This window comes from Protomyctophum bolini, assembly GCF_963924005.1.
Source record: "Protomyctophum bolini genome assembly, chromosome: 14".
In the NCBI taxonomy this organism is placed as follows: domain Eukaryota; kingdom Metazoa; phylum Chordata; class Actinopteri; order Myctophiformes; family Myctophidae; genus Protomyctophum; species Protomyctophum bolini.
The window spans coordinates 7,733,407-7,760,815 of NC_137875.1; the positions used below are offsets into that span (position 1 = coordinate 7,733,407).

Genomic DNA, 27,409 nt, shown 5'->3' on the forward strand with positions numbered 1-27,409 from the left:
GCAGGACCAACACAGTGAACACACACACACACACACACACACACACATACGCACGGGCACCATTTCCTCCTCACTTTTTATCTTCCGAGATAGACCGTGCGTGTTCACGTTGGGGTGCTGCCATGGTTGGTGAGTTCACCATTTGAAACTCTAGCATTCCTCTTCTGGGGTGTACGTTCGGAAGAATTTATATCAGAACTACAAGCTCACTTCTGAGCTTCTTTGGGCAAAAATAGAATATTTGAGTAGCCCTTGGTCAACTAAGTAGGGTTGACCAGAGGGGGTTGAAGTAGTTCTTTAAGCCCGATTTAAACTTGGCCGGTCGTACGCGCACCGAAAACAGCAGATCTACAAGCTCTGTGGTAGATCAGTTCTTTTCAGTGTGCGATACCCAAGCGCAACTAAATATGACTCAGACCTAATAAACTTAAAACCTGTATACAGTACGTCACCGTCTGGAGTCCAACAGGGCAAATCTCTTTGCCCGAAAGAAGCTGATCTACAAACTCACAATGTTGTGACTCTTGTGAGCTTCTAGAGCGGATTCTTCTACGAATGTTCGCCCCTAGACTAGGGACGCTAGGATTCATGTGGTTGAAGAGCCCATTCTCGGTAGGAAACTTACAATGGATATCAATGATACAGTAAGTTATCACAAAATGTTTTAATTTGTCATTTGTTTTACAACTACCACTCAACAATTAACCACAGAGATATATATATATATATATATATATATATTGCATTTAATATTGCAATTAAATGTTGAGTAGTAGTTATCAAATTAAAAAAAACATTTTGTGAATTGCATTGTTTGAACACATAATACACTGTATGTACTATGTAACCTATAGCAGGACATAACTTAATATGTACTTTGAAGCCATTAGTGTCCATTGTGCGTCTCTTAATGAGATCATGTTGGGTCGAAGCACCAGCAGTCACGGTCCAGGTGAAATAATACGACGATGAAGGCAATGAATTAGTAATCACGTTCTTCTCGTATTCTCATGCACGAGAGTGGCCCTACCCGGGACTCCTGCATTATTTGGCGCTTTAATACAGTACAGCCTGCGTATAATGTTAAAACTGCTGCCCATGCTACAGCTCGGCTCTTAGAAGTAGTAGTTTATCATGCAAACTGTTGATGTTCAGACAAAGAGAGTTTTTTCCCCCCACATCACGTTTTGCAGAGGGCTTTGGGTACAGGTATGTCAGTGGTTTTTGAAGAGGGAGTATTTTTTTGTATACCACACATTGGTACAAGTGTGTGAGTGTATGAGTTCTAAGTAAGCACGTCCGTGAGCACAGCCTGTGAGTCAGTCTGGATGGAAGAATAGAAAAAAAAGAGGTAAAGCAGTGGTTCTCAAACTAGAGGCTCCCCGGCTAAATTGATTAATATAGCATTACCGTAAAATATATAAGCTATTTATACTTATTTGAAAATAGCCGATCTACAAACTCACAACATGCCACGTTACGACACGTTGTCAGCATGTATATCTACCATGGTCAAAACATTGGGACAAATCTTGAAAAGTTGTTAATAGATTTGGAATAATCTAGTATTTACAAAAACACTGATCTCCTTTAATGGGGTTCTGCGACACTTTTTTTTTCAGACGGGTGGTCTGCAGGCAAATTAAGATGTTTGAGAACCACTGACGTAAAGAAAGAGACAAATTAGAAACGATGCCACAGAATAAAGCTTTACCTCGGCACTCTTAATGAGCGACAGATCCTCCTTTAAGCGTTTCATGAGCTCTTTTCTCAAGTGTTTTGGCGACGCTCCGACTTCCTGTTTTACCTGAAGTTAGACGCTAGATGCTTTATTTTCCTTTTGTTATTTTTCCCCCGAAAAGCTATTAATGTTCAGCCAAAACTACATAAAGTATTGGAAAGGCATGCAGGGATTTGTCTTGAGATTAAAGAGGAAAAAAAGAACCTGCCTCCCAAAGCCACTGTTGGATTAGAAAAATCACATGCTTGGTTTCCACAGACTTGGCATCTGATGCCATTGGGAGATGCTAGTCGTTTTGATTAGTACTAGTAGCCTTTCAGAATGTCTCAGAAGCCAGAGATCCCACAGCTTGAATCACATCAGTTAGCAGATTTTTTCATGAAGACACAATCACTTCCAGTAGTTGCATGGCAAACCAGTTAGTCTCCCTTACCGTACCTTGCCTTCAATTAAGTCCCACAGCACTTAAAGGGGCACTTCACCCATTTGAAACCTTATCTTAATTGGTCCTAACCAATGCTCATTATAAGCGAGTACCGATTCTGTCTACTCGCTCTGCTTCCCATTGGTCGGCTGTGGACAGTTCAGAAACCAATGGTTATGGGACGATATAAAAATTACACGTCGTGATTATTGTGGCAAAAATAACTGATTAACGATATTATCGCGATAATCAAAATATGCTTAAAACTTCAAATCCTACTTTTTGATAACCACTTGAACCCCCAACATCCCTATTCTGCAGGGGAGCTCACAACGTGTTGCAGCACTCTGTGGACTTGTACATCTGGTATTTGTGGCTATTAGATTTGTAAGTGTTCAGTGGTACTGAATTTACAGCTCAACAAAAGCTAGGACAATTTCACGATAAATTGAAATCTCTGCGATATGATTATGAGCTATAAACGATAATGGTTATTGTCCCATACCTAAAACGAAGCTCTGCCTTTCTCTTCATAGAAAGTTTGCTTGCTGAAATAGAAGCTATAGTTCGTAAAATAATAATAATAATAAGTCTTGTTTGAAATTATCAAACCTGCCTACAGATGATGTCACTGGTAGGCAGGTTTCTGAACTGTCCACAGTACAGACCTGAGACACAGAGTGAGTAGACAAAAATGGTGTCATCTTACACCAAGCATTAGTGAGGAGCAATTATATTATAAGGTTGAAAATGCTGGTGAAGTGGAGCTTTAAGACAGGCCTCATAAAGGTAGAGTAACTTGTGTGGAATGTGTGTAAGACTGTTCAACGTCTCATTATTCAAATTTACATTTTAATTAGTCAATCACAAAATGAATGAAGGTTTGGTTAAAAATGTCTCAGAAGTTTCCATCAAAGTTTCCCTTTCCCTTTTCTGAAGCCCAAACCCAAAAGTCTCACCAAGGCCCATCACCAAATCCAACTCAAACACTCATACAGGAGACAAAGTTAGTTACACACACAGTTAAAATACATCTTGTATCCATTTTAAAAACATTTCTAGTTCATCACAAAGACAATATCATCACAATAAAATTTAACAAAATATAGACTAATTATGCATTTTATCACTTGGCTTAAGGCTCACGTCTTTAACAGTGAAATACACAGTACAATGCTCATAACTACTAAAGCAACCCAGTTAAGCCACCCTTCACCTGCTAAGATAGCATTTCTGAGCATATATGCTCTGAGCCAGTGGTTCTCAAACCCCCAGGGGTCCTTGAGGGAGTTTTACCAGCTATATATATATATATATATACACACACTTAAAAAGGTCTGTAACTCTCAGTGTGTGAGAGTTATGGGGGAATAAACATTTGGGAAAATAAATCATTTGAGAACCACTGCTCCGAGCAGACCATTAAACATATAGCAAGAATAGAAGCACGATGACTACTCAGGCAGTACAATGCATGCACAACAGCACGCCATAACCTACTGGCTGGCATGAAGCGAAATAAGAGGAAAATGCACGAACAGGCAATGCCTGACCGTATTTCTAAAACGAGCGAGAAAAAGCGAGTACAGTCTGCAAAGCACCGAGTAAAGGACACTGCTGCTGGGGACGGGGAAACGTCTCCGTTAAGAGCACAGGATCTAAAATATCACGAATTACGTTTGCATTATGAGTGAACTAGCATTGTGAGCACGCATCTACCGTAGGGCTGCAATAATGTAACAAATTAAACGATTGGTTGCCCCATTTGGGGCATGTAATTAATTACAGGCTTAAAAGGAAAACCATGACACCATTTGTGATAAGGTAGAAAATTGGTTAATTGATTTGTCAATACATGAATATAAAAGAATACAAGAATACAAAAAACTGTGCTTTCTTGATAAATTGGGAAAGTTCTCAATATAATACCGGTAATCGCTAAGGAAATAATCTGATAGTTGCAGCCCTAGTACGTGCATCATTTCCTTACGATGGCACTTTCATCTATGAGGTTCACCAGAAATAAATTGATGAAGTAGCACACAACAAGGCCATTTGGAAAGCAACCGCCAGCCTCGGGGAAGATCAATAATGAATTAAACAACGAGGAGTTAGCAGCAGCAGCTAGGGAGGGATAGAACCATCTGTCAATTGCCATCATTAGCCGTACGCAGCAAGACAATGTTAAATATGGAATTCAGAAGCATGTCAATAGCCCATTACCTGTGCACCAGTGTTAATTCCCTCAACTAAAACTATGACTACCTTTTTTCAACTGACAAAAACTAAATACATTTAAAAAGAAGAAAAAAAAGCGACGATGACTAAAACTGAGACAAAGTATATTGACAATTTCGTTAACAAATAAAAACTAGACTGAAATGTAATAGGGAGGGACTAGTGGAGAAGACATTCAGTAGTAGTTTGGTTACGCTCGGGTGTCACAGATTGACACGTTGTGAACTTGTCTTGTAGAGTGTAAAATCAGCAATTACAACTCCATCAAGACCCGCCAAAATATGATATATATATATATATATATGATATATATATATATATATGATATTTAGTCGACTAAAACTGGACTAACACTTTTCAGATCACTAAAATATGGCTGAAACTAAACGGAATTCTATTCAAAAGACTATGACTGAAACAAAATTTGCTGTTGGAATTAACACTGCTGCACACTAGAAAATAACACCTTAGCATCTAGCACTTGACAGGGCGACCTCCACCAGCAAGACACCCAATAAAAAGGCACTTCCGCAGAGAACCCCATGCAAAGCAACCCGTAAGGACAATTTATGCTTGGAGTGACCAGTGTCGAACGAGGCCTCGCACTATATGTGCTTCATGTTGTTTTCCGATATGTGGGCATTCAAACCATCTCGTTGACTCGCCAACAACCTCAACGCTGGGAAGATGTCAACGAGGTAGTGAACGTGGGACTCGCACATCATCTCTGTGGTATAGCACAGTGGTTATTAACCTTTTCAGGTTAATAAAACAATACCGGTAATCATATTTGAACCGGGGACCCCCACCCTGACAAGCTCTTGGAATTGTAGGAGTGGAGGCATTATATTGAGAAAATAGCAGATCTAACTCTGCTATTTTCACAATTTTTACCTCTTTCGCTATTATTTCACAATTTGGCCAATGCTTGACCAGTTTTGATAGTACAGTTTGTTTATTACTTTTGATGCAGGAATGCTATTCTTTCTTTCTTTCTTAAATTTGCCTTTTTTAAAGTATTAAAATAGTTGACCCGGCCGTTCGACACTCGCCGCTTCAAGCATTTAAATGGGTCTGGATAAGAACTCCCACATCGTGGAGCAGCTTCTTCTCCCTTACCTCCTTCTTGCGGTTCTTGAGCATGTTCTGGAACTTGGCCAGCTCCTTGTCCTGCTCGGCCTTGATGCGCTTGGCCTCGTCTCTCAGCCGGTTGGTGTGGTCCTGCTCCAGACGCTCGATGGTCTGCTTCTGCTTCCGCTCCAGGTTCTCCACCTCCAGGTCATACTGGCGCTTCTTCCCCTAAAACCCCATCAGAGATCAAATGTATTATTATTGGGCCCGGATTATCAGGACACCACAAAACACAGCCAAACATTTATTGACGGGGTACATAATGCCAGAAGGGTTGCATTGTAAAAAAAAAAGGCCACGATGAGATTGTTTGTTGGGAATATATTTGGATACCTATGCACTCTCAAGAGTTATGGGGCGGGGGGGGGGTCAGTAATAGTATGGTATCCCTAATGGATACCATACTGGGGGTCCAGTAAAGTCAAAATCAGATCCGGGATAGGAATTTAATCGTGATTTATAATTATTATCCATGGGAGCTTGCTGATGTAATCACGCATACTGCGTTGGCACCACTGCACTGCCCCTCTGCCAACATTCTACACCACTGCACTGCCCCTCTGCCAACATTCTACACCACTGTACTGCCCCTCTGCCAACATTCTACACCACTGTACTGCCCCTCTGCCAACATTCTACACCACTGCACTGCCCCTCTGCCAACATTCTACACCACTGTACTGCCCCTCTGCCAACATTCTACACCACTGTACTGCCCCTCTGCCAACATTCTACACCACTGTACTGCCCCTCTGCCAACATTCTACACCACTGTACTGCCCCTCTGCCAACATTCTACACCACTGCACTGCCCCTCTGCCAACATTCTACACCACTGTACTGCCCCTCTGCCAACATTCTACACCACTGTACTGCCCCTCTGCCAACATTCTACACCACTGTACTGCCCCTCTGCCAACATTCTACACCACTGTACTGCCCCTCTGCCAACATTCTACACCACTGTACTGCCCCTCTGCCAACATTCTACACCACTGTACTGCCCCTCTGCCAACATTCTACACCACTGTACTGCCCCTCTGCCAACATTCTACACCACTGTACTGCCCCTCTGCCAACATTCTACACCACTGTACTGCCCCTCTGCCAACATTCTACACCACTGTACTGCCCCTCTGCCAACATTCTACACCACTGTACTGCCCCTCTGCCAACATTCTACACCACTGTACTGCCCCTCTGCCAACATTCTACACCACTGTACTGCCCCTCTGCCAACATTCTACACCACTGTACTGCCCCTCTGCCAACATTCTACACCACCGCACTGCCCCTCTGCCAACATTCTACACCACTGTACTGCCCCTCTGCCAACATTCTACACCACTGTACTGCCCCTCTGCCAACATTCTACACCACTGTACTGCCCCTCTGCCAACATTCTACACCACCGCACTGCCCCTCTGCCAACATTCTACACCACTGTACTGCCCCTCTGCCAACATTCTACACCACTGTACTGCCCCTCTGCCAACATTCTACACCACTGTACTGCCCCTCTGCCAACATTCTACACCACTGTACTGCTCCTCTGCCAACATTCTACACCACTGTACTGCCCCTCTGCCAACATTCTACACCACTGTACTGCTCCTCTGCCAACATTCTACACCACTGTACTGCCCCTCTGCCAACATTCTACACCACCGCACTGCCCCTCTGCCAACATTCTACACCACTGTACTGCTCCTCTGCCAACATTCTACACCACTGTACTGCCCCTCTGCCAACATTCTACACCACCGCACTGCCCCTCTGCCAACATTCTACACCACTGTACTGCCCCTCTGCCAACATTCTACACCACTGTACTGCTCCTCTGCCAACATTCTACACCACTGTACTGCCCCTCTGCCAACATTCTACACCACTGTACTGCTCCTCTGCCAACATTCTACACCACTGTACTGCCCCTCTGCCAACATTCTACACCACCGCACTGCCCCTCTGCCAACATTCTACACCACTGTACTGCCCCTCTGCCAACATTCTACACCACTGTACTGCCCCTCTGCCAACATTCTACACCACTGTACTGCCCCTCTGCCAACATTCTACACCACTGTACTGCCCCTCTGCCAACATTCTACACCACCGCACTGCCCCTCTGCCAACATTCTACACCACTGTACTGCTCCTCTGCCAACATTCTACACCACTGTACTGCCCCTCTGCCAACATTCTACACCACTGTACTGCCCCTCTGCCAACATTCTACACCACTGTACTGCCCCTCTGCCAACATTCTACACCACTGTACTGCCCCTCTGCCAACATTCTACACCACTGTACTGCCCCTCTGCCAACATTAATCTACACCACTGCACTGCCCCTCTGCCAACATTCTACACCACTGTACTGCCCCTCTGCCAACATTAATCTACACCACCGCACTGCCCCTCTGCCAACATTCTACACCACTGTACTGCCCCTCTGCCAACATTCTACACCACCGCACTGCCCCTCTGCCAACATTCTACACCACTGTACTGCCCCTCTGCCAACATTAATCTACACCACTGCACTGCCCCTCTGCCAACATTCTACACCACTGTACTGCCCCTCTGCCAACATTCTACACCACTGTACTGCCCCTCTGCCAACATTCTACACCACCGCACTGCCCCTCTGCCAACATTCTACACCACTGTACTGCCCCTCTGCCAACATTCTACACCACTGTACTGCCCCTCTGCCAACATTCTACACCACTGTACTGCCCCTCTGCCAACATTCTACACCACCGCACTGCCCCTCTGCCAACATTCTACACCACTGCACTGCCCCTCTGCCAACATTCTACACCACTGTACTGCCCCTCTGCCAACATTCTACACCACCGCACTGCCCCTCTGCCAACATTCTACACCACTGTACTGCCCCTCTGACTCACGGTGGTCTCCTGTTCGAAGCGGCGGTAGATCTGCTCTCTCTGCTGCTGCAGCTTGTTGCTGAGCTGCTGCTGAGCCCTCTGCTCCTCCTTCTGCAGGAGACGCAGCTCCCGTAGCTCTTGGCGCCTGAGGAGGAAGAGCACAACAAACACAAAGCACGTTATAATAGAGGTAAGGTTAACTCTCTGCTGCCGCTGCAGCTTGTACTGAGCAGCTCCTGAGCTGCTGGTGCCAGTGAGGAGCACAACAGACCCACGAGGTGATACCGAGCAGGGCAGTTGTTCTCAAATGTTTTAGCTCGAGGCGCAAAAGAGAGATTAGACGTTTGCCCGGGACCCAAACTAGTCAAAGTAGCAGATCTACAAGTGCACAATGCGCAACTTTGTGCTGCACTGAGTGCTTGTAGATAATCTATTTTCACTACTTAAATTTCCTATCTATCTTTCAATCTATTTTACAATTGTTTTTATGATAATTTTTTTTTTTTAAATATATATTTTTGAGTGGTGCAACCACTCCAAGGAACAACAATGTCCGTGTTAAGTGTTAACCTATGTGTGTGGCTATGAGTACCAGTAGGGGCAAAAGTGGTGCTGTTGTGCCAGAGATAGTGTCGCACTGTTGCCTAGTGCTAATTACAGAGAGAGAGAGGCAGGGGGAGAGGGGAGTTGCACCACTCAGTTCACACAGGTGTAGGAAAAGAAAATGTGATTTTTACTCTAATCGTGACCCAACAGTGGAGTAGACCTGCAGGAGCCCATGTTATATTAGAGTTAACCAACCAGGTGTAAATTATTTATTTGCAGTGGGACCAGTTCAGATCTGTGGTTTGTGAACCGCCGGCATAACATGAACATCAGATCACAACAAGGTCAGAAACAAAACAGACAGCGCTTGTCGTAACAAGTATGGCTTGTTGGGTTTCCAGTGTCTTTAATAAAATGGAAGATGGAACGTTGACGTCAGTGATAATTACATGAGGCATCCATCAAGTGCCCACGAATCCATCTGGCACTGGTAAAGCTGTGGGAGTCAGTATTTGAGGCAAGCGTGTTAAATGGGTCACGTTCCATAATTAGGCAGGCCAGGGGGACGGGTAGGGCTGTCACCATTACATGTATACACGATTAATTGTCACACATATTTTTGGCAATGAACAATGAATTGTGTGTATGATATAGTGCAGACCTGGGCATTACACGGCCCGGGGGCCAAATAAAATACGGCCCTTTGGCTGACTGCCATGAAAGGTTACTTTCATTAGAAAATAAAGCGTACTTTGTCATTTTACCTTATGCGTGGACTAAAACGGCATTGCTTTTATTTTGAAGGCTGTTTTATTCACATACACGCAATCTGTTTCCTGCTGTGAATTTTGTGTGATTGACAACCTGTTACCTTCATTGTCACGCCTCAAAAATGTCTGCTCATGCCAACAAAAAAAAAGAAAGGTGGATGCCGAATGCAGAGGTTTCAACAAAATATGGACTATGTATTTATTTACTGAAGTCAGAGGTAATAAAAATAACATACACTCTTACCAGCTTGTCAAAACAATGCCATTTACTTCATTTGTGTTGTTCTTACCAGTGGCGGAAACTCCGTGGGTTCAGAGGCGCGATTGAACCCCCTGGCATTTTGGCAAAGGCGCGACTGAACCCACTGCATTTTGGCAAAATATATCTATATGCACTGCAGTAAATTATGCACCCACTGACTGTCCACTGAAATTCCCCCTCCCCAGTGGTCATGTTGTCATGCACGTAGTCACACATACCTTTACGAGGGGTTACATTACAAGATAGGTGTTGGGCCGCCGCGCATGCCGCATTCAAATGCTAATAAGGTGGCTTTTGTTCGAAAAAACAAAACTCGTTTTTTGGGGGGGGCTGCTTGAACCCCCTGCCGTTATAAGAACTTTCCGCCTCTGGTTCTTACTTACTGTTGCAAGTTGCTCTGGATTAAGAGCGTCTGCTAAATGCCTAAATTGTAAATTGTATGATTGCAATTTTGGGAAAATGGGGGGGGGGGGGGGGGGTTAACATTTGAGGATTTTGACTATTGGCAAAATGTGATTTTCTCAAATAATTTGCGATCAATAGGTGATGGTGTAATAATGGTGACAGGCCATGGGAGGAAGTCCTCAAGAACCTCATCTCCTCCTGGAGGGAGGGATCCTACCTCAAGAACCTCATCTCCTCGTTCTTGGCGTCGTTGTCCGTGACGATCCTGGACGTGGTCACACTGACCTCCACGCCGTCCACCATGAACTTGCGTGTCTTTTTCAGAGTCTTCTTCTGTCGTTTCATGTCCTGCAACCAAGACAACAACAAAGAGAAAAGCATTAAGACCGTGTGCGGACCTTTTTCTTTACCAGTGTTGATTCCGTAGACTAAAACTATGACGAACTACTTTTTTTTCACTGAACTAAATAAAAACTAAGCTATGAAGACGAAAACTAAATACATTGACAATTTCATCAACAAATAAAAACTAGACTAAAAGAGAAGCGATCCAGTAAAACTTAATGAAGTCATTTTTATGTTTGGTCACTAAAATCTTATATTTAGTTGACTAGACAAGTTTAATATTTCATATTGTAAAGTAAGTAAGTAAGTCAATTTTATTTATAAAGCACCTTTCTTAACAATGTTACAAAGTGCTGTACAGTGACACAATAAAATCAATCATAATTAAAACAGGACAGTACAACAAGCAAATAAGAACAACATAATCAAGTCAAATAAAATCAGAAAAATGTTCCCGAAATAAAAACGTTTTCAGCAAACTTTTAAAAATATTTACAGACTCAGCATTTTTCAAAGTGCAAGGCAGGGCGTTCCATAGAGTAGGTGCAACTACTGCAAAGGCACGTGTACTGTATGTGTTAAAAACACTGTACTTTACCTGTACAGACATTGAAGAGTCTTTGCTCTTGGACAGGAAGCTGGAAATGGACAGGTTGAGGTCATAGCTGTTGCTGTCCGCTGCAGAGCTGCTCCCAGAGTCCGAGTCCTTCTCCACGTCTGCTTTGACCGCTGCGGCCACGGGGCTCCCGTGTTCCCACGTCTTGCTCGTTTCTGACTCCGCTTCACTCTCGGGGACAGAGACGGTATCTTGTACGGAGCCTTCCTCGCCGTTGGTGGCGGCCATTTTGTCCTCCTCCATCTCGCCATGAAGGATGGGCGCCGCGGGAATGTCCGGCGTCTCCTCCGAAACCACAGAGGTCGCCTCGGCTTCCTCGCCGACTCCTTCCGTGGGTTCAGCTCCCCCAGCCTGTTCTCTTGGTTCAGACTCCACGCCGGCCTATACACACGTGATCATATTTTCAAAAACCCAAACCGGGACCCTTAATCGCTTAAATATATTTTTTAAATAGCTAAAATAGCTGATGTACTGTAAAAGCTGCAATATTCCGCAACTTGACCATTTCTTTGACCTTTTTACAGTGACTGCAGCTTTCAACAGAAATGATAAACATTTACATGAAAAACAAGCGCCATGGAATGGTATGGTGGGTTGAGTGAATGGTTCCATGCCTGCTGATCACTGTACCTGTGTCCCGTGTGCAGACCCCTCCTCGGGGACCGTCTCCTCCGTTTCAGACACCTCCTCCTGGGGGAGCGTCTTCTTCTCCGTTTCCCCATCCTCAGGTTCAGCCTCTTTGGTTTTCTCCCCCGGCGCGTCCCCAGAGGAACGCTCTGCAGCATCCGAGGCTCCGTTTATGCTGGCATCAGCGTCACCGTTACATTCTATTCCTGTCCCTGCATTTGTGTGTGCGCCGTTTTCACGTACGAGTGACGACCCGTCCTCTACGGCCTCCTGAGTTTTGTCTACTAGCGTGCACACACGCACACGCGCACACACACACACACACACACACGTTAAGAACAGAACAGAAAAGGATTACATAAACATTTAGCGCAGGACACATTTAGAAAGGCAACAGCCTTAATAATTTCTGGAAACGTGTGTCTATACAAATGCTACTCTATGAAACTAATGAACTATTATTTTCCAGTGACTACTTTTCCTCTTCTTTTTTTTTTAAAGTTCCAGGTCAGATCTGTGGTTTATGAATCATGACTGAACATCCGGGCAATTTGGGAAAATAACAATTCAGAGGGCACAAAGTCATGATCATCAATGAGGTCATGCATGTCCAAATACATTACTATACACATACCTGTGGACTGTTCCTTCGCAGTAGTCCCTTCTGAGATGAAAGCTGGTTCTTCTGGTGCAGGTTGTGGGTTCTCCCCCGACTCTGTGCATTCAGCAGGTCGGACAGGCATGTCAGATTCTTCTTCCTCCTTTACTTTGGCCTCTCCGGGTTCCACGCGTCCCGTTACTCCATTAGGCGTGTCTTCCGTTCCCTCAACGTGCACCTTCAATTACAATTTAACCCATTTAGGCCTGACCTCAAAATTAAAAAAAAAATATTCAAATTTTTTTCACGAAAATAGCAGACCTACAAGCTCATACGCAGACGCTCTTATGCAGAGCATTGCAAAAGTGTTATCTTTTAGCCTCAAAGAGACAATACCCGGTAAACAAGTGTCTTTAACCAGCGCTTCTTAAACTTTTTCCATGTCCCGAAATGTATAGGCCGGACTCCCATCTGAAAATATTTTGTGTCAGGGACCCCCATAAGAGAAGATTTGTTGTGTTGCCAAAATATAAATGGATAAAGTGGTAAAAAATGATTGTGATGCTGTATTAGTAGCTTTTGCTACTGATCACATCACTTCTCATCCTTTTCTGACAGTGTCAAGTCATCATCCCAGATTCACAGTCAACACATTTAGCTAGGGACCCCACTTTACAAAACAAAAAAAAAACGTGAGAGAAAAAGTGACCAAGCTAATATGTCTGCAAAGAAGAACAATGTCTTGTTGGGTCGAGAATCAATCACCTCCTTCTCCTCCTCCCCCGTTTCCTGACTGACTGTCACAGAGTCTTGTTGGGCGGCTGGTGTATGTGACGTGTGCTCTGGTTGTAGTGACACCACCAGGCCAGCAGGGGTCTCCTCGCTGGGCTTAGGCTCGCTGGGCTCCTCTGAGAGTGACTCCTTGGTGGTGGGCTCTGGTGGTCCAGCGGCCAGGTCTGTCACAATGCATTACATAACATAACCATCACAATCCTTTCCATTGCATTGATATGTATGGAGGGTATGCAATGCATCATATCATCATACCCAGAAGTTATGCAGGAATGCTACCAAGTAGCAAAAAAACTATCTGGCCTTGACAGACCATACATTTGGGCATTCTTTTTTGTATGCTTTGTCTCGTAGTGTAATGTGCTTCACTGCCTGCATGTTTTGTTTTAACTTTTTATGTTGTGTGTGGGTTAGCATTAGCATCCTTGTTAAATCCGGTATGTTAATTAAATGTATACAATTGGGATGGTTGGATTTTGTCTCCCTGCTCTTCTATTGAGACATTTAGATCATGTCAAAGGTCATGTCACAGTCTCACCTATAGACATGGGTGACACATTTTGAACCGGGTTCAAATCCAAGGTAGAAATGACTTATTTTCTATCAATTACATGAAGCCTTGAATACATGGACATTTTTGTAGTTTTTGTCGCATTCCTCAGCCAATCATTTGATGACCCAGCGGAGACTCAATGGAGACTCTTTGAGTGATAACAGTGTGCACTATAGGACTCTTAATTAATCGCCACCTAAAAACGCCATGACGGTGCCTGGCAGGCCCTACCTGCTGTGGCCAGGTCTTCGTTGCTGGAGTCGGACACCTCGTTGAGTTTGTCCTCCTCTGCCCGGTCTGCCTCGCTGGTCCCCAGGCCTTCATCAGAGAGCTTATCGCTGGACCACTGGTCCTCCGTGTTCTCCGTGACGGCCTCCAGAGCCACGGAGGGGGAGGCCGCGGGGGCGTCCTCGCTGCTGGCCACGCTGGCGTCCGAGGGCGCCCGCTTGTGACCCGGCGTCGCCTGAACCAGCAGAGGAATACATTACTGATGAGTCACAGTCACAGCTGAGCCCTGCGAAATAGGGATGATTTATCTGTCGTGTTTGGAAGATTTTAAGAGTCCATAAAAAGCAAGGCTTTTGCACACCTACAGGCGACAGGTGCGTGGGAGAAGGACAACCAAGAGCCCGACGTAATGAAAAAGGAAAGAAATATCCTGCACACCGTTTTCAAATGCAGTTGAAAAGTTTAGAAACTTTTAAGAAACTGCAGTTTAGAAACAGTCTTCCAGTGACATCATCATTAGAAAGATTTTTTTTTAAACAAAAATGTTTAGATTTTCATTATCGTGAGAACGATGGCTTCCATTTTCGCATTGCAACTTTTCAGGACTAGAAAGCCTGCAGTTTCTATTAGCTTGGATTCCCCATCGATGATGTCACTGGAAGACGGTTTCTGAAATGCCCACAGCCCTCCTATGTGACACAGACCGAGTAGAAAGAAAATGCGCCATTCTTTTATGATTATTAGTGAGGACCTATTATATGAAGATAGGTTGAAAAGTGGTGAAGTGGTCCTTTGAGAGAAAAGCAACGTTTCGATCTATTCGACCTTCATCAGGCTATCATTATGATGAAAAACTACCTGAGGTACCTCGGCCTCCTCTTCCTCTTCCTCGTATTTGGCTTCTTCGATCTCCTCCGTGACTTCTGCTGTGGCCTCTGCGATCAGCTCCCTCACAGGCCTGTTGTCCACGACGTTGCAGACAAATGGATGCTGCGTAGCCACACAGTGGTCCATAAAGACTAGCATCCTTTTGATTTTTATTTAAGGCAGGTAAAAAAATTAAAATAAACATGCCGTTTGTAACAGCAGGTGAACTCACCTGTAGCAGCTGTGCCGTGTTCCACCTGTTGTCCACATTCTTATCCAATGCCCTCCGAAGAAAGTCGCTGAATTCGGGCGACCTGCCAGTTAAGAAATAAAATAAATCAAAGCTCTATACTGATAACAATCAATGCTATAATGTTTGTTCGGTAATCCGACGTTGAATCAACATTTATTTGGTTATTCGTCTTAATAAAGCAAATGTGCCGTCTGGGCACCTAGGCTGGTAATCAGCCTGACAGCACCCGTGTCACCCACCCCATCTCTCTCTCTCAGACTACTGTAATCTATCAATAAAAAAGGCAAAAATCCCCCCAAAATATAGGGTACAGGCTTTAGTTCCGACATACTATTGATCCGAAACCTCAATCCCTAACCTAACCATAACCGCAAGCACGGGAGCAGCGCATGTCGGACCATCGCATTTTCGCATCGCATGTCCCCGCGCTTCGGACCTTTGGTGTGTCGGATCTGCGTGTGCACACCAAAATATATGACATTTTTAAAGCAGATGACAAGACGTTAGAGCATAGCAGCGATTGATGGGTTCAAATACATGAAACTCTTTCTTTGGCCATGGCCCCTAATTAAGGATTTAGCTTTTGCTACTGATCACATCGCTTCTCATCCTTTTCTGACAGTGTCAAGTCATCATCCCAGATTCACAGTCAACAGCCGACATATCTCACAGCTCCACCTGTCCTCTAGCCATCACCAGCAGCATCATGTCATCGTCATCACCTCACCATCGTGACGGCTGCATCAGTGTGGGTGGCTCAGACTCACCATCGTGACGGCTGCATCAGTGTGGGTGGCTCAGACTTGGCTATTTTCAGCAGCACCCTCATGGGGTTCATCTCGTGGTTGGGAGGCTCTATCTGCGCCAGCTCGATCAGCGTGACTCCCAGGGACCAGATGTCCGCCTTGTAGTCGTAGGGCCGGTCCTTGGACGTCTCGCACATCACCACCTCCGGAGCCATCCTGGATAATGATTGGTGGTTGAGGAAATGACAGAGTTAGCACAATATGAATCAAACCACTTTGTATAATATGTACAGTTGGGAGGGTCTCCTGCAGGACAAAGCTTAGTCTATATCAGGGGTTTCAACAGGGGGTCCGGGACACCAAGGGGGTCCTCAGAGATACCGCAGGAGGGACACGACTTGAACCCTAGCAACTATTCTGGGGAGGAACATTAGCTGAAAATAGGAGATCTACAAGTTCACAACGCATGCGTTGCACAACGCGTGCGTTGAGAGCTCTATTTTTGCAGTCTGGCTTAGTACCAAAAACAGAGGATGTGTGTCATTGTTCTATTTGAATTATAGCGACAGTGAAAACTAAAAAATAAGAAAAAAATAGAAAATGTAAATGAATGAAGTGCCATAGTGGTATATTTGTCTGATGTTTAGTCTGTGCTGACCAATTCAGTCTCTGTGGTGTGCCTGTAGCCCTAGGCTAAACTGGTCTGGTGGTGGAGTCAGTCCCTGCAGTACATGATCAGATCAAGTCTGCAGATAAACAAGCTAAGCGTACTAAAAACCTTTTATGCATGTGCTTCCGCAGGATGTGGGTTTGTATGCTGTCTCTTATGGGTGTGTGTGTGTGTGTGTGTGTGTGTGACACTGTGTGTGTGTGTGTGTGTGTGTGTGTGTGTGTGTGTATGTTCATCTGTAATGTTTCTGAGCTATCTGTACAACTATTGTCTATTTACAGCAGGGGTTGAAAGCGTTTGCGTTGGTGTGGTGTCACCACACAAACAGATGACTGGCTGCCCAGTGGCCGTGAGAGAGAGACGTCACTCATAATGGATCAGGACCAGGCATGGAATGGAATAGAGTTGATCTAGTTCAATTCAGTGGTTCTCAAAACTTCTTAATGTCTTAACCCTGGATGCCACTTCGAGAACCACCGATCTAGTCTGCATGACTCACCAATAGGGAGTTCCAATGAAAGAGTCCCTTCTCTGGAATGTCTTGGTATTTCTGGCGGAGACGCCAAAGTCAGCTGAAAACAGAACAGATCCACAATGTCAATGAATCTGATTTAACATTGCCCGGGGGTTATTTAATCCATTAAATCATAGCAACGGAGCACTTTTACAGACGGACCGGAAGTTATACCGGATGTGGCTGGTGCAGCTAAATGTAGCCAAAACACTCTAGCGGCGATCGACAACAACGGGAAGCATGATTAAATCTAACGCAACTAGCGACTGGACAGCGGGAGGCCGTCTAACACAGGATCTTTTCTTAGAATTGGACGGGATGATTTAGATCGCGAGTTATTAACGTTTTAAGATTTTCGTTGTCGTCGGCTAAACAGGGGGGGAACATTTTCGATGACGTCCCACTGTTGCGCAACATCGAGGATTGCGCAACAGGCGCTCGTAGGCTGTAGATGTAGAGCGATGCGATCGGTTTTCATATCAATAAACTTCGTCTTTTGGATAAAACTTCGTCCTTGGCGCTGGGTGTTAATCTGCACCATTCATAGTTTTGAGTCACACAATAAAGGCAATAACTTGTATAATAATAACATATAGCATATAGCATATCTCCAACTAGCACAATGCAGCCACAGGAAACATACATGTGTGAATAGTGCATGTAGAAGGTGCACTAAGAGATATTATTTTTGTTCAAATAAATATGAATCGTTGTTTGTTCAATAACAGGTGTCTCCCGGTCTCTCCAGCTCTTTGGTAAAGGTCGGGATAACAATTTTAACCAATCAGGAGGGAGAACTCATGATGACACAAAGAAGGGAGAAGACAAAATTGGAATATAAAATTCAAGCTCATAAATGGGCACTCTCTCCTGAATTATTTGTATGACAATTTATCGTCAAGGAAAATGTCATAATCTTGACGTGTGTGTGTGTGTGTGAGAGACTATTTCTGTCCGTTTCTCACAGTATATCACGGATCACGTGAGCATGAGATTTGGCACTGTGCCTTTTTTTATTAATGAGCTTGCCTACCTAAAATTAATCATCAGAAAGTCTACAGCTATACAGATGCCAAAGCTACTCTAGTGTAGTCGATCTCACAGTAAACACATTAACTGTTGGAACAAACGTAATGTCCAGCTTCCAATGTCCAGCATAAACAACTTGACTGAAATATATAAACACAAGAGAGGACTGCTTGCTCTTGTCCTTTAACAGTGGTGGAAGAAGTACTCAGATTGTCTTTTACTTACAGTAAAATACCACACAAAAGGCCCTTCGTACTTTAGTAAATATACAAAAGTATTGGTATCAAAATATACTTTCAGTACTAAAGAAAAGGACTTGCAGTATTTTTTTAGTTTTTGTATTTTACAATAGCAGCAGCTCTATTTTCAAGTTGCCACTGGTGTTTGAATGTGTTAAGAGCTAATTACTGGAACATGAGTGTTCTGAAGTTGGCTCTGCATTGCAGAACACCAGATGAGCATCTGACTCACACTTGATAGTGCGTGAGCACAGAATGCACTAGACTATAGCGGCACCCATGTATCTATCTGGTTCTACAAATGCCTTTCAAATCAATAGTAGTAGTCATTTTGTAGTATTCCGTGACAAGAGGATAGAGCAGGGGTCAACAGGGGGTCTGAGACCCCCTGTTGAATAGACGTGTTGTGTCAAACAAGTCTATAAAACCATCTATATGAATGTTTAATCTGCAACACAGTTTTATACAATACATAATGGGGGGTCCGTGCTTCAACTATCTCTCTCTCTGCTAAGCAGATCCTTGGTCAGATCCCTGGGAGTGAGAGCAGAAGAGAAGAGAAGAGAGACAGAAACAGAAAGAGAGAGAGAGAAAGCCATTACCCAGTTTGACGTCTCCATCCATGGAGAGGAGGATGTTCCCAGCCTTCAGGTCTCGGTGGATGACCTTGTTCTCGTGGAGGTAAGCCAAGGCCTCCAGGGTCTGCCTGCACACCACGCGGATCTGCGCCTCCGTCAGCGGCCTCTCCAGTTCTGTGTGGATGCGTTGTAATACATCATGTTCAGGGGGGGTTCTTGTTAAAGACTTTTTTTTCTCTCCTCTTCGTTGTTTCAATATATTTATAAAAGCCACAGGCACACGATGTACAATTTAGGCATTTAAACTAGGCATGTGTGTGTGTGTGTGTGTGTGTGTGTGTGGGGGGGGGGGGGTCGCAGAAGTTATTATCCACCAAAGTGTGCCTGCAGCCCTGTACTCAACATTGCACCATATAACATTCAAGTCACCTGCAGTAGGCCTAAGCCAACAAAATAAATGGTATCCTCTAAAATGTAGTCACCATGAGCAGAGTTTGGATGACAATATAACAGATTTGTTTTTTAATAAATCGATTTTGATCCCAATGATTAAACGAATCACTGATTAAATCGGACAATCCCTAATTTAAACTCAAGGTAAATGCATCAAATGCATAGACATAGTAATCTAGGATCATAGGTAAACCAAGAAAGTGTTCTGTCTACACATAATAATGTAAAAAAAATACATTGAAGCTATACACCTATAGGATGCCAGAACAAAACAATTTACGTGGCATCATCTAATCTAAAATGCATTACATTTTAACCTAACCTAGACGCATATAACTGCAAGGCAAGGTCGTCAAGGCTAGGGCAAGTGGCTGCTACGAGCTAAAGTGGAGTCTGAACTAACCAAACTATGCACACATAGCGGTGAGCACTTTCAAAATGTTTCCAAAGTGAACAAATATAGCAGATCTACAAGCTCGCAACATGCCACGATGAGACAAAAGTAGGACATTAATTTGTTAATTAACAATATGCAGACACCAAGGCTTCTGCCCGACAGGGACGATATCATGCACAAGATTACTTCCAGTCATCATCTTTGAAGCTACATAGTTATTAGTCCTCTTATTTCATGTGCCACAGTTTTAAAATAGATTGATAAGCGGAGCGGGTCATCTGGGCTGTCTTCATGGTTTCCCATGGCAACTGGCAGACACCAGTGGCCTTGCACCAGTCTGAATGTACTGAATGACGGGAACGTCTGAGTTATGACATGCAGATAGAAGGGCCATCTGGGTGGAAAGAAAAGAGCTACGGGGTCCCTCAGCATTCTCAAAGAACAACTCTTTATGGCAGCGCTTATCTAAGTGGGTTCCAGGGACCCCCAGGGGTTCTTGAGGGGGGTTTGCAGAGGATCTGCCCCAGTATTGAAACAATTTCATAGCTATTTAGAAAATAGACGATCCACACGATCACGACAACGCAAATTAACCCATTTTGACCTGAGATCAGATTCTACATTCTGCGCTGAGAACCAGTATGAGGTAGGCCAGTGGTGTATTAGTTGGGACAAGTGGCGAGGTGTTTCTCCAAAGCTCACCAAATAACAAAGAAAGTGCTGAGCTATTAGAAGTGGTGCTAACCACTCCTGGAAATATGAGCTAACATAATTATACAGCTGGACTGCTCTCTCCAAACTGGGGAGAAGGAAAAAGAACAACCACACAGAGAGAGAGAGACGGAGAGAGAGAGACGGACAGAGGTTGTTTCTGGAGGATGAAATTAAAAGAGAACCTCAAGCAACGTCGTACATTCTTTTCTGGGGTTGTTTGTGTGAAGAGTTTTGGTTGGGGACTTACTTACCCAGCATGACAGCATCTACTGCCCCACCCGCACAGAACTCGATCAGGATCTGTAGACAGAAAGACAAAGTATATTTTTGTAAATTAACGGCCTACTTGATCATACTACAGCATCACACAAAAGTAGCAGATCTACAAGCGTCAAGCTCCTTGCTTTATTTAGCATCCATTCCAAATCAATTTAACCACTTGAACCCATATATATATATTATATATAATTCAGCGGATCATATACACACACACTTCAGCCATTTGAAAATAGCAGATCTACAAGCTCACAACCTAACCCTGTTCCGTCAGAATCAACATGCCAATGGTGTTCAGGCCATACTGACTTCTATTCAGTTTCCACACAGAAGAGGCAGCAGCGAGAGTGTGGAGCCTTTTCACAGTGCTCCAGTTACTCAGCCACTTATCGTGTTGTGTTGTTGGACTCGACTTACTTTCTTTAACCTTGCAGTTTGTAAGCTGCTCTGGAAAAGAGCGTCTGCTAAATGTCTCAGTCTCACCGTGTGCCGGCGACTACCAAAATCGAGAGGCCAAGTCAGGGAAACATTTACCTGCTAGACGCGCTGGTTGTCAATAAATCACTATCCCCGTTTGGGAAACGCATTAGATCCAGCCTTGTATTCTTTTCATCTTAAACCGAAGCAATTTTTGTAGCAATAACGCACTGCTTCAAGTTCACACATATCAATGTACTCGAAACATGCAGCCAAATAGCAGCAGGAGGGTTCGAGGTGAAAGGACTTCCTTTTCATGTGTGACCCCTTCGACCTGCAGGGGAAATGGGATTCGAGTCATGAAAGAAAATGGGACAAGAATGACTCACAAGTTCTCACATCCTGTTAATTTCATCACACATTCTTGGCTGAAGTGGGCCTGACGGAAGCGGCCTGTGAGGTTCCAACATCAACCTACGCTTCCAAACCACCAGGTATGCGGTCAGGTGAAAGCCTGGCTCAGGGAGGAGGACGCCCCTGCCATGCAGAGTCTGGGGTCACTACCTGCGAGCAAAAGGGGCAAGGCCAGGATGGCTCTCAGCTGAAACCCTACAGCTGGCGCTTAGGCACCGTCGGAGGTGCGTCAGGCAGAAATGCCCTGCAGGTACCAACAACTGCCTGTCGTGTAAATCCTCGCTTTGCTGTTGTTTAGCAGACGATACAGAGTTGAAACATCAATATGCGTACCTGCCGTTTGTAACTACTCGACATTCAACAAGTTTGAGAACAAGAGTCATTTCTTCTACAGTATCTGTTCAAATCCCGGGATGTCATGACATTTTACTTGATGATTAATGGTCATTCAACAAATTGCAATTAATGATTTAATTTAATTGTGCTTTTGTCGTTGAACATGGGAAGATATCCGATGTGTAAACAAAAAGCGTAAAGGGCAGATATGCAATATACAAAATAAATAACTACCAATAATACAAAATAAAAATAACTATAGTATGTATGGAAAAAAACAGGCCATGCATTTAATAATTTTCTACATTAAAAACTAAATTCAAAAATAGCTAAAGTAGTCAATCTACAAGCTCACAACGTTTCATGTAGACTTGGAACCCAGAGGAGGGGGGTACCCCAGGTCCGTACTCCATGGCCCAATAAACTTGAAATTAAAAAGGTTATGGTTCGCTCTCAAGTGAAACCTAAATCGATTTGTGAACCCTGCAAAGGACGCGATCTGGTGTACATCCTCAGCGAGTGTATGAATTTCAGTAGCTTAACTGCATTTGTCTTATCCCTGGACAGCTGTGGTGCATTAGATGAATACAACGCCATGAGCTAATGCCGTTAGTGAGACCGTCAAAGCACCCAGTAGTGACCGACTGACCTCGGTAACAATAGCTGATGCAATGTACAAACCCACCACCTCATCAATATTGGCTTTGCCAGCCCTTAAGTCAGTGGTTTGAGGTATCAGATGATAAGCAGAAGGGGGAAAGAAATCAATGGTAGCTACGACTCTGCAAGTGAAATGAAGAAGTAGGAACCAATAAGGTGTTCATAAGCTATCCTGACCTTGGATTGGCAACTATTTATGTACAGTACAGAACAGTATGTATTGTCGCCGTCTTTGGAAACCTTGTATGTCCCATCAATCACATCACTTTTCAGGAAATGAAGAAAACCAAATCAATCAGATGTAGTTATTATTACCATTAGTCACAAACACTTGGTCTAAGTAAAATATGTATAAAACTCAAAAGACAGATTATAATTTTCACTTTTTTTTAACCCATGTCGCATGCAAAAAGAACAAAAACAGTGAGAACAAAAAAAGTATGAAATAAAAATAAGGTAAAGGCTTCGGAAATTGGGGAAGGCCCGGATCTCACTGCCCCGGTGAGAGGAGGGGAACAAGGTCACCCGCTTCGAATGCCAGGCATCAACCCATAATCACCAGTAGGTTACTCATCAAGACCATGCAATGGAGCAAGTAGGCTCTACTGTAGGCTCTACTGGAGCCGACTGCCTGCGATTAGGAAACGCCGAAGTGAAATGAATGCCGCCGAAGTGAAACATCCAAACAGTGTGACACAGGCTAAAAGTCTGCAGTGCCCCCCTGGGTTTTATTTAGCCTGGGCACCATTTAATTTCGGTATATGATCCGGGCGGGAGCGGATGATATCGTTACATCATGTTGTTGTAGTATTGTTTTGTAGTCGACAGGCAGGAACAATTAACCCGAACCTCCTTTTCCCTCAAACCGATTTTTCTCAATAAAAGCTGCAGGCTACGAGAGCTTTTATTGTTATTCATCCGGTTTGAGGGAAAAGGAAGTTTGTGTTTGTTGTTCCTGCCTGTCGACTACAAAACAATACTACAACATGACGTAACAATATCATCCGCTCCCGCCCGGATCATATACCGAAATGAAACAGAGACCAGGCTTTTCCTCCGAGGTGGTGGAAAGCCTGGTGAGGCGAGGTTAGTTTTATTTCACCCTCCGCGCCACGGCTGCAGGAGACCAGGCGGGAGTTCCACGTTGGTCATGCCACTCAGAGGAACGGGCCGCGGGCGGGCAGGCAGCACGCAATAACACAGCTCTGAATTATTCACTGCCACTTTCTCCAGCCACGGGCAGGCCTCCATTATCCTAACCATACATGTAACGTTCCACAGAGTTCACATGACACCACCTCATTGTGATGAGGCCAGAGTCCTCTCCCAGTGCTGGAAAAAAGCAACTGAACCACTTAAGCCTTAAACGACAACGTTGTTTGGTTTTTTTTTTCAACCGAGGTTCATGTTTTAGGTAGGTTATTAGAGAAAGTAAAAGAAGAGCGTTTCTTTCCCTTTAACTATTTTTGACAGGTGGGTGGGGCATTCGAACAAGTGGCTAAATATGTCTTTTACCTAATTTTATAGCGATTTTCTTATAATTTACTATGTTCCTACTAGAACCCAGGAAATTACATCTGGCCACTAAAGACGGGATCTACTGAATGTGAAGGGAGAGGTGACAAACTGACACATTGAGCCTACAACACACAGTATGGCAGGTGCCGTGTCATTAGTCAGAAGGTTCATTGTTCCGAAATTACTATCCCCATCTCTAACCCTAACCTAAACATAACAGCAAGCACAGGAGCAGTGCATGTTCGCCAACCTTAATGCATGTTCGGACTTCGGATCTATGGGCAGTTCCCGTATGGCATCCCCCCCTAGTAACCCCCACTTCACTTCTTATTTTGAGGTCAAAGAAAAAGTTGCGCGTGCGTGCTTTGCGTGTGCAAGAAAAGCATTCGCCGCCGCCGTTACAACATATAGGAAGCATGGGCAACAGTTCACATGGCGAGACATACTGTAGGCTTATGGAGTATTTGCTCCTGTGGTTGAACAGGTCTGCTGTTAAAACAACTGGTGTGTTGACCATACCCACCGCATGAATGGTGGATTACGACAGGCTGTTGCGTAACATCCCGACACACTGAATAGCAGAGTGGGTAATTGTGTAATCATTAATAACAGGTGTGTGTGTGTGTGTGTGTGTGTGTGTGTGTACATTATACTGCCCTCCATTGACGGCAGTTATCTATCTTTGGATCGCATTTACGGTGCATGCACATGGCCTTAGCATATAGGACCTGTTGTAGGTGAATTGGACAGCATTAAAATGCATAAAATGAGGTGATCCAGCAAATGTCTTGAGCTCAATCTGCTACTTTAGATGCTCTTGTGTGAAGCTGTAATGTTATGTGTGAATGGCGTTTATTTACGAAAAACAAAACAAAGCAACGAGTAAAGTACGTTTTCAAATAATTGTAGTGGAGTGAAAAAGTTAAATATGTAGTAGTGGAGTAGAAGTAAAAGTATTGCAAATTTGGAAATACTCAAGTGAAGTAAAAGTACTCCATAATTGTACTTAAGTACAGTGCTTGAGTACATGTCAAATGACATGTACTTGGTTACATTCCACCCACAACAGGGGAGGCCAGCGACAGTACTCACCCACAGTATGCTCTCATAGTAGAAGGCAGCCTGACAGTACTCAGTACTCACCCACAGTTTGCTCTCATAGTAGAAGGCATCCAGCAGTACTCAGTACTCACCCACAGTTTGCTCTCATAGTAGAAGGCATCCAGCAGCCTGACAATGCGGTGGTGATCACAGGAGGCCAGGATTTCGATCTCCACCATGTAATCCTCCAACTCCTCCTCCGTCTTAGTATCGATTACCTTGGCAGCAGCCAGGGTGTTGTTCTGCTTGTTCTGAGCCTGAAAACAGACCACACACACACACACACATATACACACGCATGATTCGGGCTCTCCTTCACCGGCTCTATATATATGAACCTTTATTGAGAAAGGATATCCCCTTGAGATGTATCATCTCGTTTTCGAGGGGATCCAGCAACATACATAACATCAAATACAGAGCAATACATTAGACAGAAACGTTACAACAGGTACATCCATGCATACATTACAAAACAAAACAGAAAGATCTCCCAAGCTGGCCGCTCCCACCCCACCTAATCACCCAGAGAATAAGGGACTTAATGCAGGGGGCTAGTATGCAATGGCTACTGTAACAGAGCATACATCAATAATAATCTCATGGAAAGGCCACTAGACTCTGAGCCATTGTAGTGACGGTGCGGTAAATGGTGCTTTACGGCTTGTGCAGCCGGAGGCCATCTTCTAAAAGGTCACATTTGGTCGTTCTGTGTACTGTAGATACATTTCAAAATGTGATGTTGTGTTTCCTAATAGAAATGGCAGACGAAAGCTTGAAATGCCAAGCTGTGATCATTAACATACACTGAGCAGAAAAAGTCATCATTTGCCGAGTAATCTAGCTCAGTGGCTCTCAACCTGAGAGCCACTGTCTCCCCGAGCCCCGCTGGGTCGACTTGCTTCCCAACAGTCGTTGAACCGAGGAGCCGAGAGCCGAGACCCGCGAGCGAATACACATTCTGTTGATGGCTGTGCGTCCGCCATGCAGGCTCCCACTGCGCGATCGACTTTGACGAAAGCTTCGAGCTACTGGTGGATTGCAAACGCCTGGTTGGTTTACCCCTGAGCTAGATGAAGCTGAAAACTTAATTTCCCATGAAACTGTAACGACACATGCTCTCCATATGCACTGGGGTCAAGCTGAAAACCAAGAGGTTAATGGGTCAAGGGGCACGTTTTCCATGGCACACTTCCTCTGACGGTGCCGTTATTTTCAGCCCGCCCAGTTTATGCTCAGCGTTTATGGACAGACACAATCTCAGGGAGTTTGATGGAAAAAAGGAGACAGGAATGTTTAAACACCAACAAGTGCAGAGTGTGTCGAGCTCTATATTTACACAGACACACACACACACACACACACACCCTGCCTCGCTCTGACTGTGTGTTTGAATGACGCCACTATCGCCCAAGCCTCAGATAAAGCACGGGTGTGACAGTAGCTACACCAGACACTGGTGTAGCTACTACACTTACACTGGGTAATACGAATCCAAATCAATATCCCGATTAGTGATTTGGCGAAGATAGAAAGGTTTTTGTTGAAAAGGTTAAGAAGGCACTATATATATTCTGATTATTGCTATAGACTAGAGTGTTTGTTCAGTAACAGGTTGTCCCCCTGTCTCTACAGCAATTTAAGAAAGAGAAAATACATTTTCAGGTAGAATTATTCAATTCACCTACATTAGCAGGATTTAAGACGGTTATTCATCTAAATGTCGGTTTTGATATATTTCCAGTTACTTTTCCAGCCCTATTCACAAATCCAGCTTACATTATTTGTAAGCAATAAGCATTGTGTACTTCGCATATATCCAACCATGTGATGATGATCTAGCGGCTAGATCACACAGCTCACACAGCCGGCTGTGTGAGTATTAAGACTACAGCATGTGTAGCATTAGATCAGCAGTTTCTATTAGCTTTCACTGTCATGCCTCAGCATTCACAGCCACTTCTGCACTTGAAGGCATAGTAGACAGTACAACGCCTGTGTGTATGTGTGTGTGTGTGTGTGTGTGTGTGTGTGTGTGTGTGTGTCTCTCTCTCTCTC

General features: G+C 44.2%; 1 protein-coding gene across 9 annotated transcripts in view; it reads right to left on the minus strand.

The window, feature by feature from the left end:
* The window catches only part of slka (STE20-like kinase a), a 39,926-nt gene that overhangs the window by 7,808 nt on the left and 4,709 nt on the right, over window positions 1–27,409 (minus strand). For 2 of the 9 annotated variants that reach the window (XM_080782631.1, XM_080782628.1), the window contains exons 2-17: window positions 25,444–25,608; window positions 20,881–20,929; window positions 19,090–19,239; window positions 17,205–17,277; window positions 16,057–16,251; window positions 15,269–15,350; window positions 15,028–15,159; window positions 14,173–14,404; window positions 13,362–13,552; window positions 12,633–12,834; window positions 12,002–12,282; window positions 11,354–11,752; window positions 10,628–10,758; window positions 8,449–8,572; window positions 5,523–5,702; window positions 1,715–1,807 (exon numbers count right to left, since the gene is read on the minus strand). In XM_080782631.1, the coding sequence (XP_080638757.1) occupies window positions 1,715–1,807; window positions 5,523–5,702; window positions 8,449–8,572; window positions 10,628–10,758; window positions 11,354–11,752; window positions 12,002–12,282; window positions 12,633–12,834; window positions 13,362–13,552; window positions 14,173–14,404; window positions 15,028–15,159; window positions 15,269–15,350; window positions 16,057–16,251; window positions 17,205–17,277; window positions 19,090–19,239; window positions 20,881–20,929; window positions 25,444–25,608 (2,679 nt within the window). Of the gene's footprint in view, window positions 1–1,714; window positions 1,808–5,522; window positions 5,703–8,448; window positions 8,573–10,627; window positions 10,759–11,353; window positions 11,753–12,001; window positions 12,283–12,632; window positions 12,835–13,361; window positions 13,553–14,172; window positions 14,405–15,027; window positions 15,160–15,268; window positions 15,351–16,016; window positions 16,037–16,056; window positions 16,252–17,204; window positions 17,278–19,089; window positions 19,240–20,880; window positions 20,930–21,214; window positions 21,263–25,443; window positions 25,609–27,409 lie in introns of those variants that run through there. The other 7 variants (XM_080782633.1, XM_080782632.1, XM_080782630.1 and 4 more) reach the window with 6 other exon arrangements.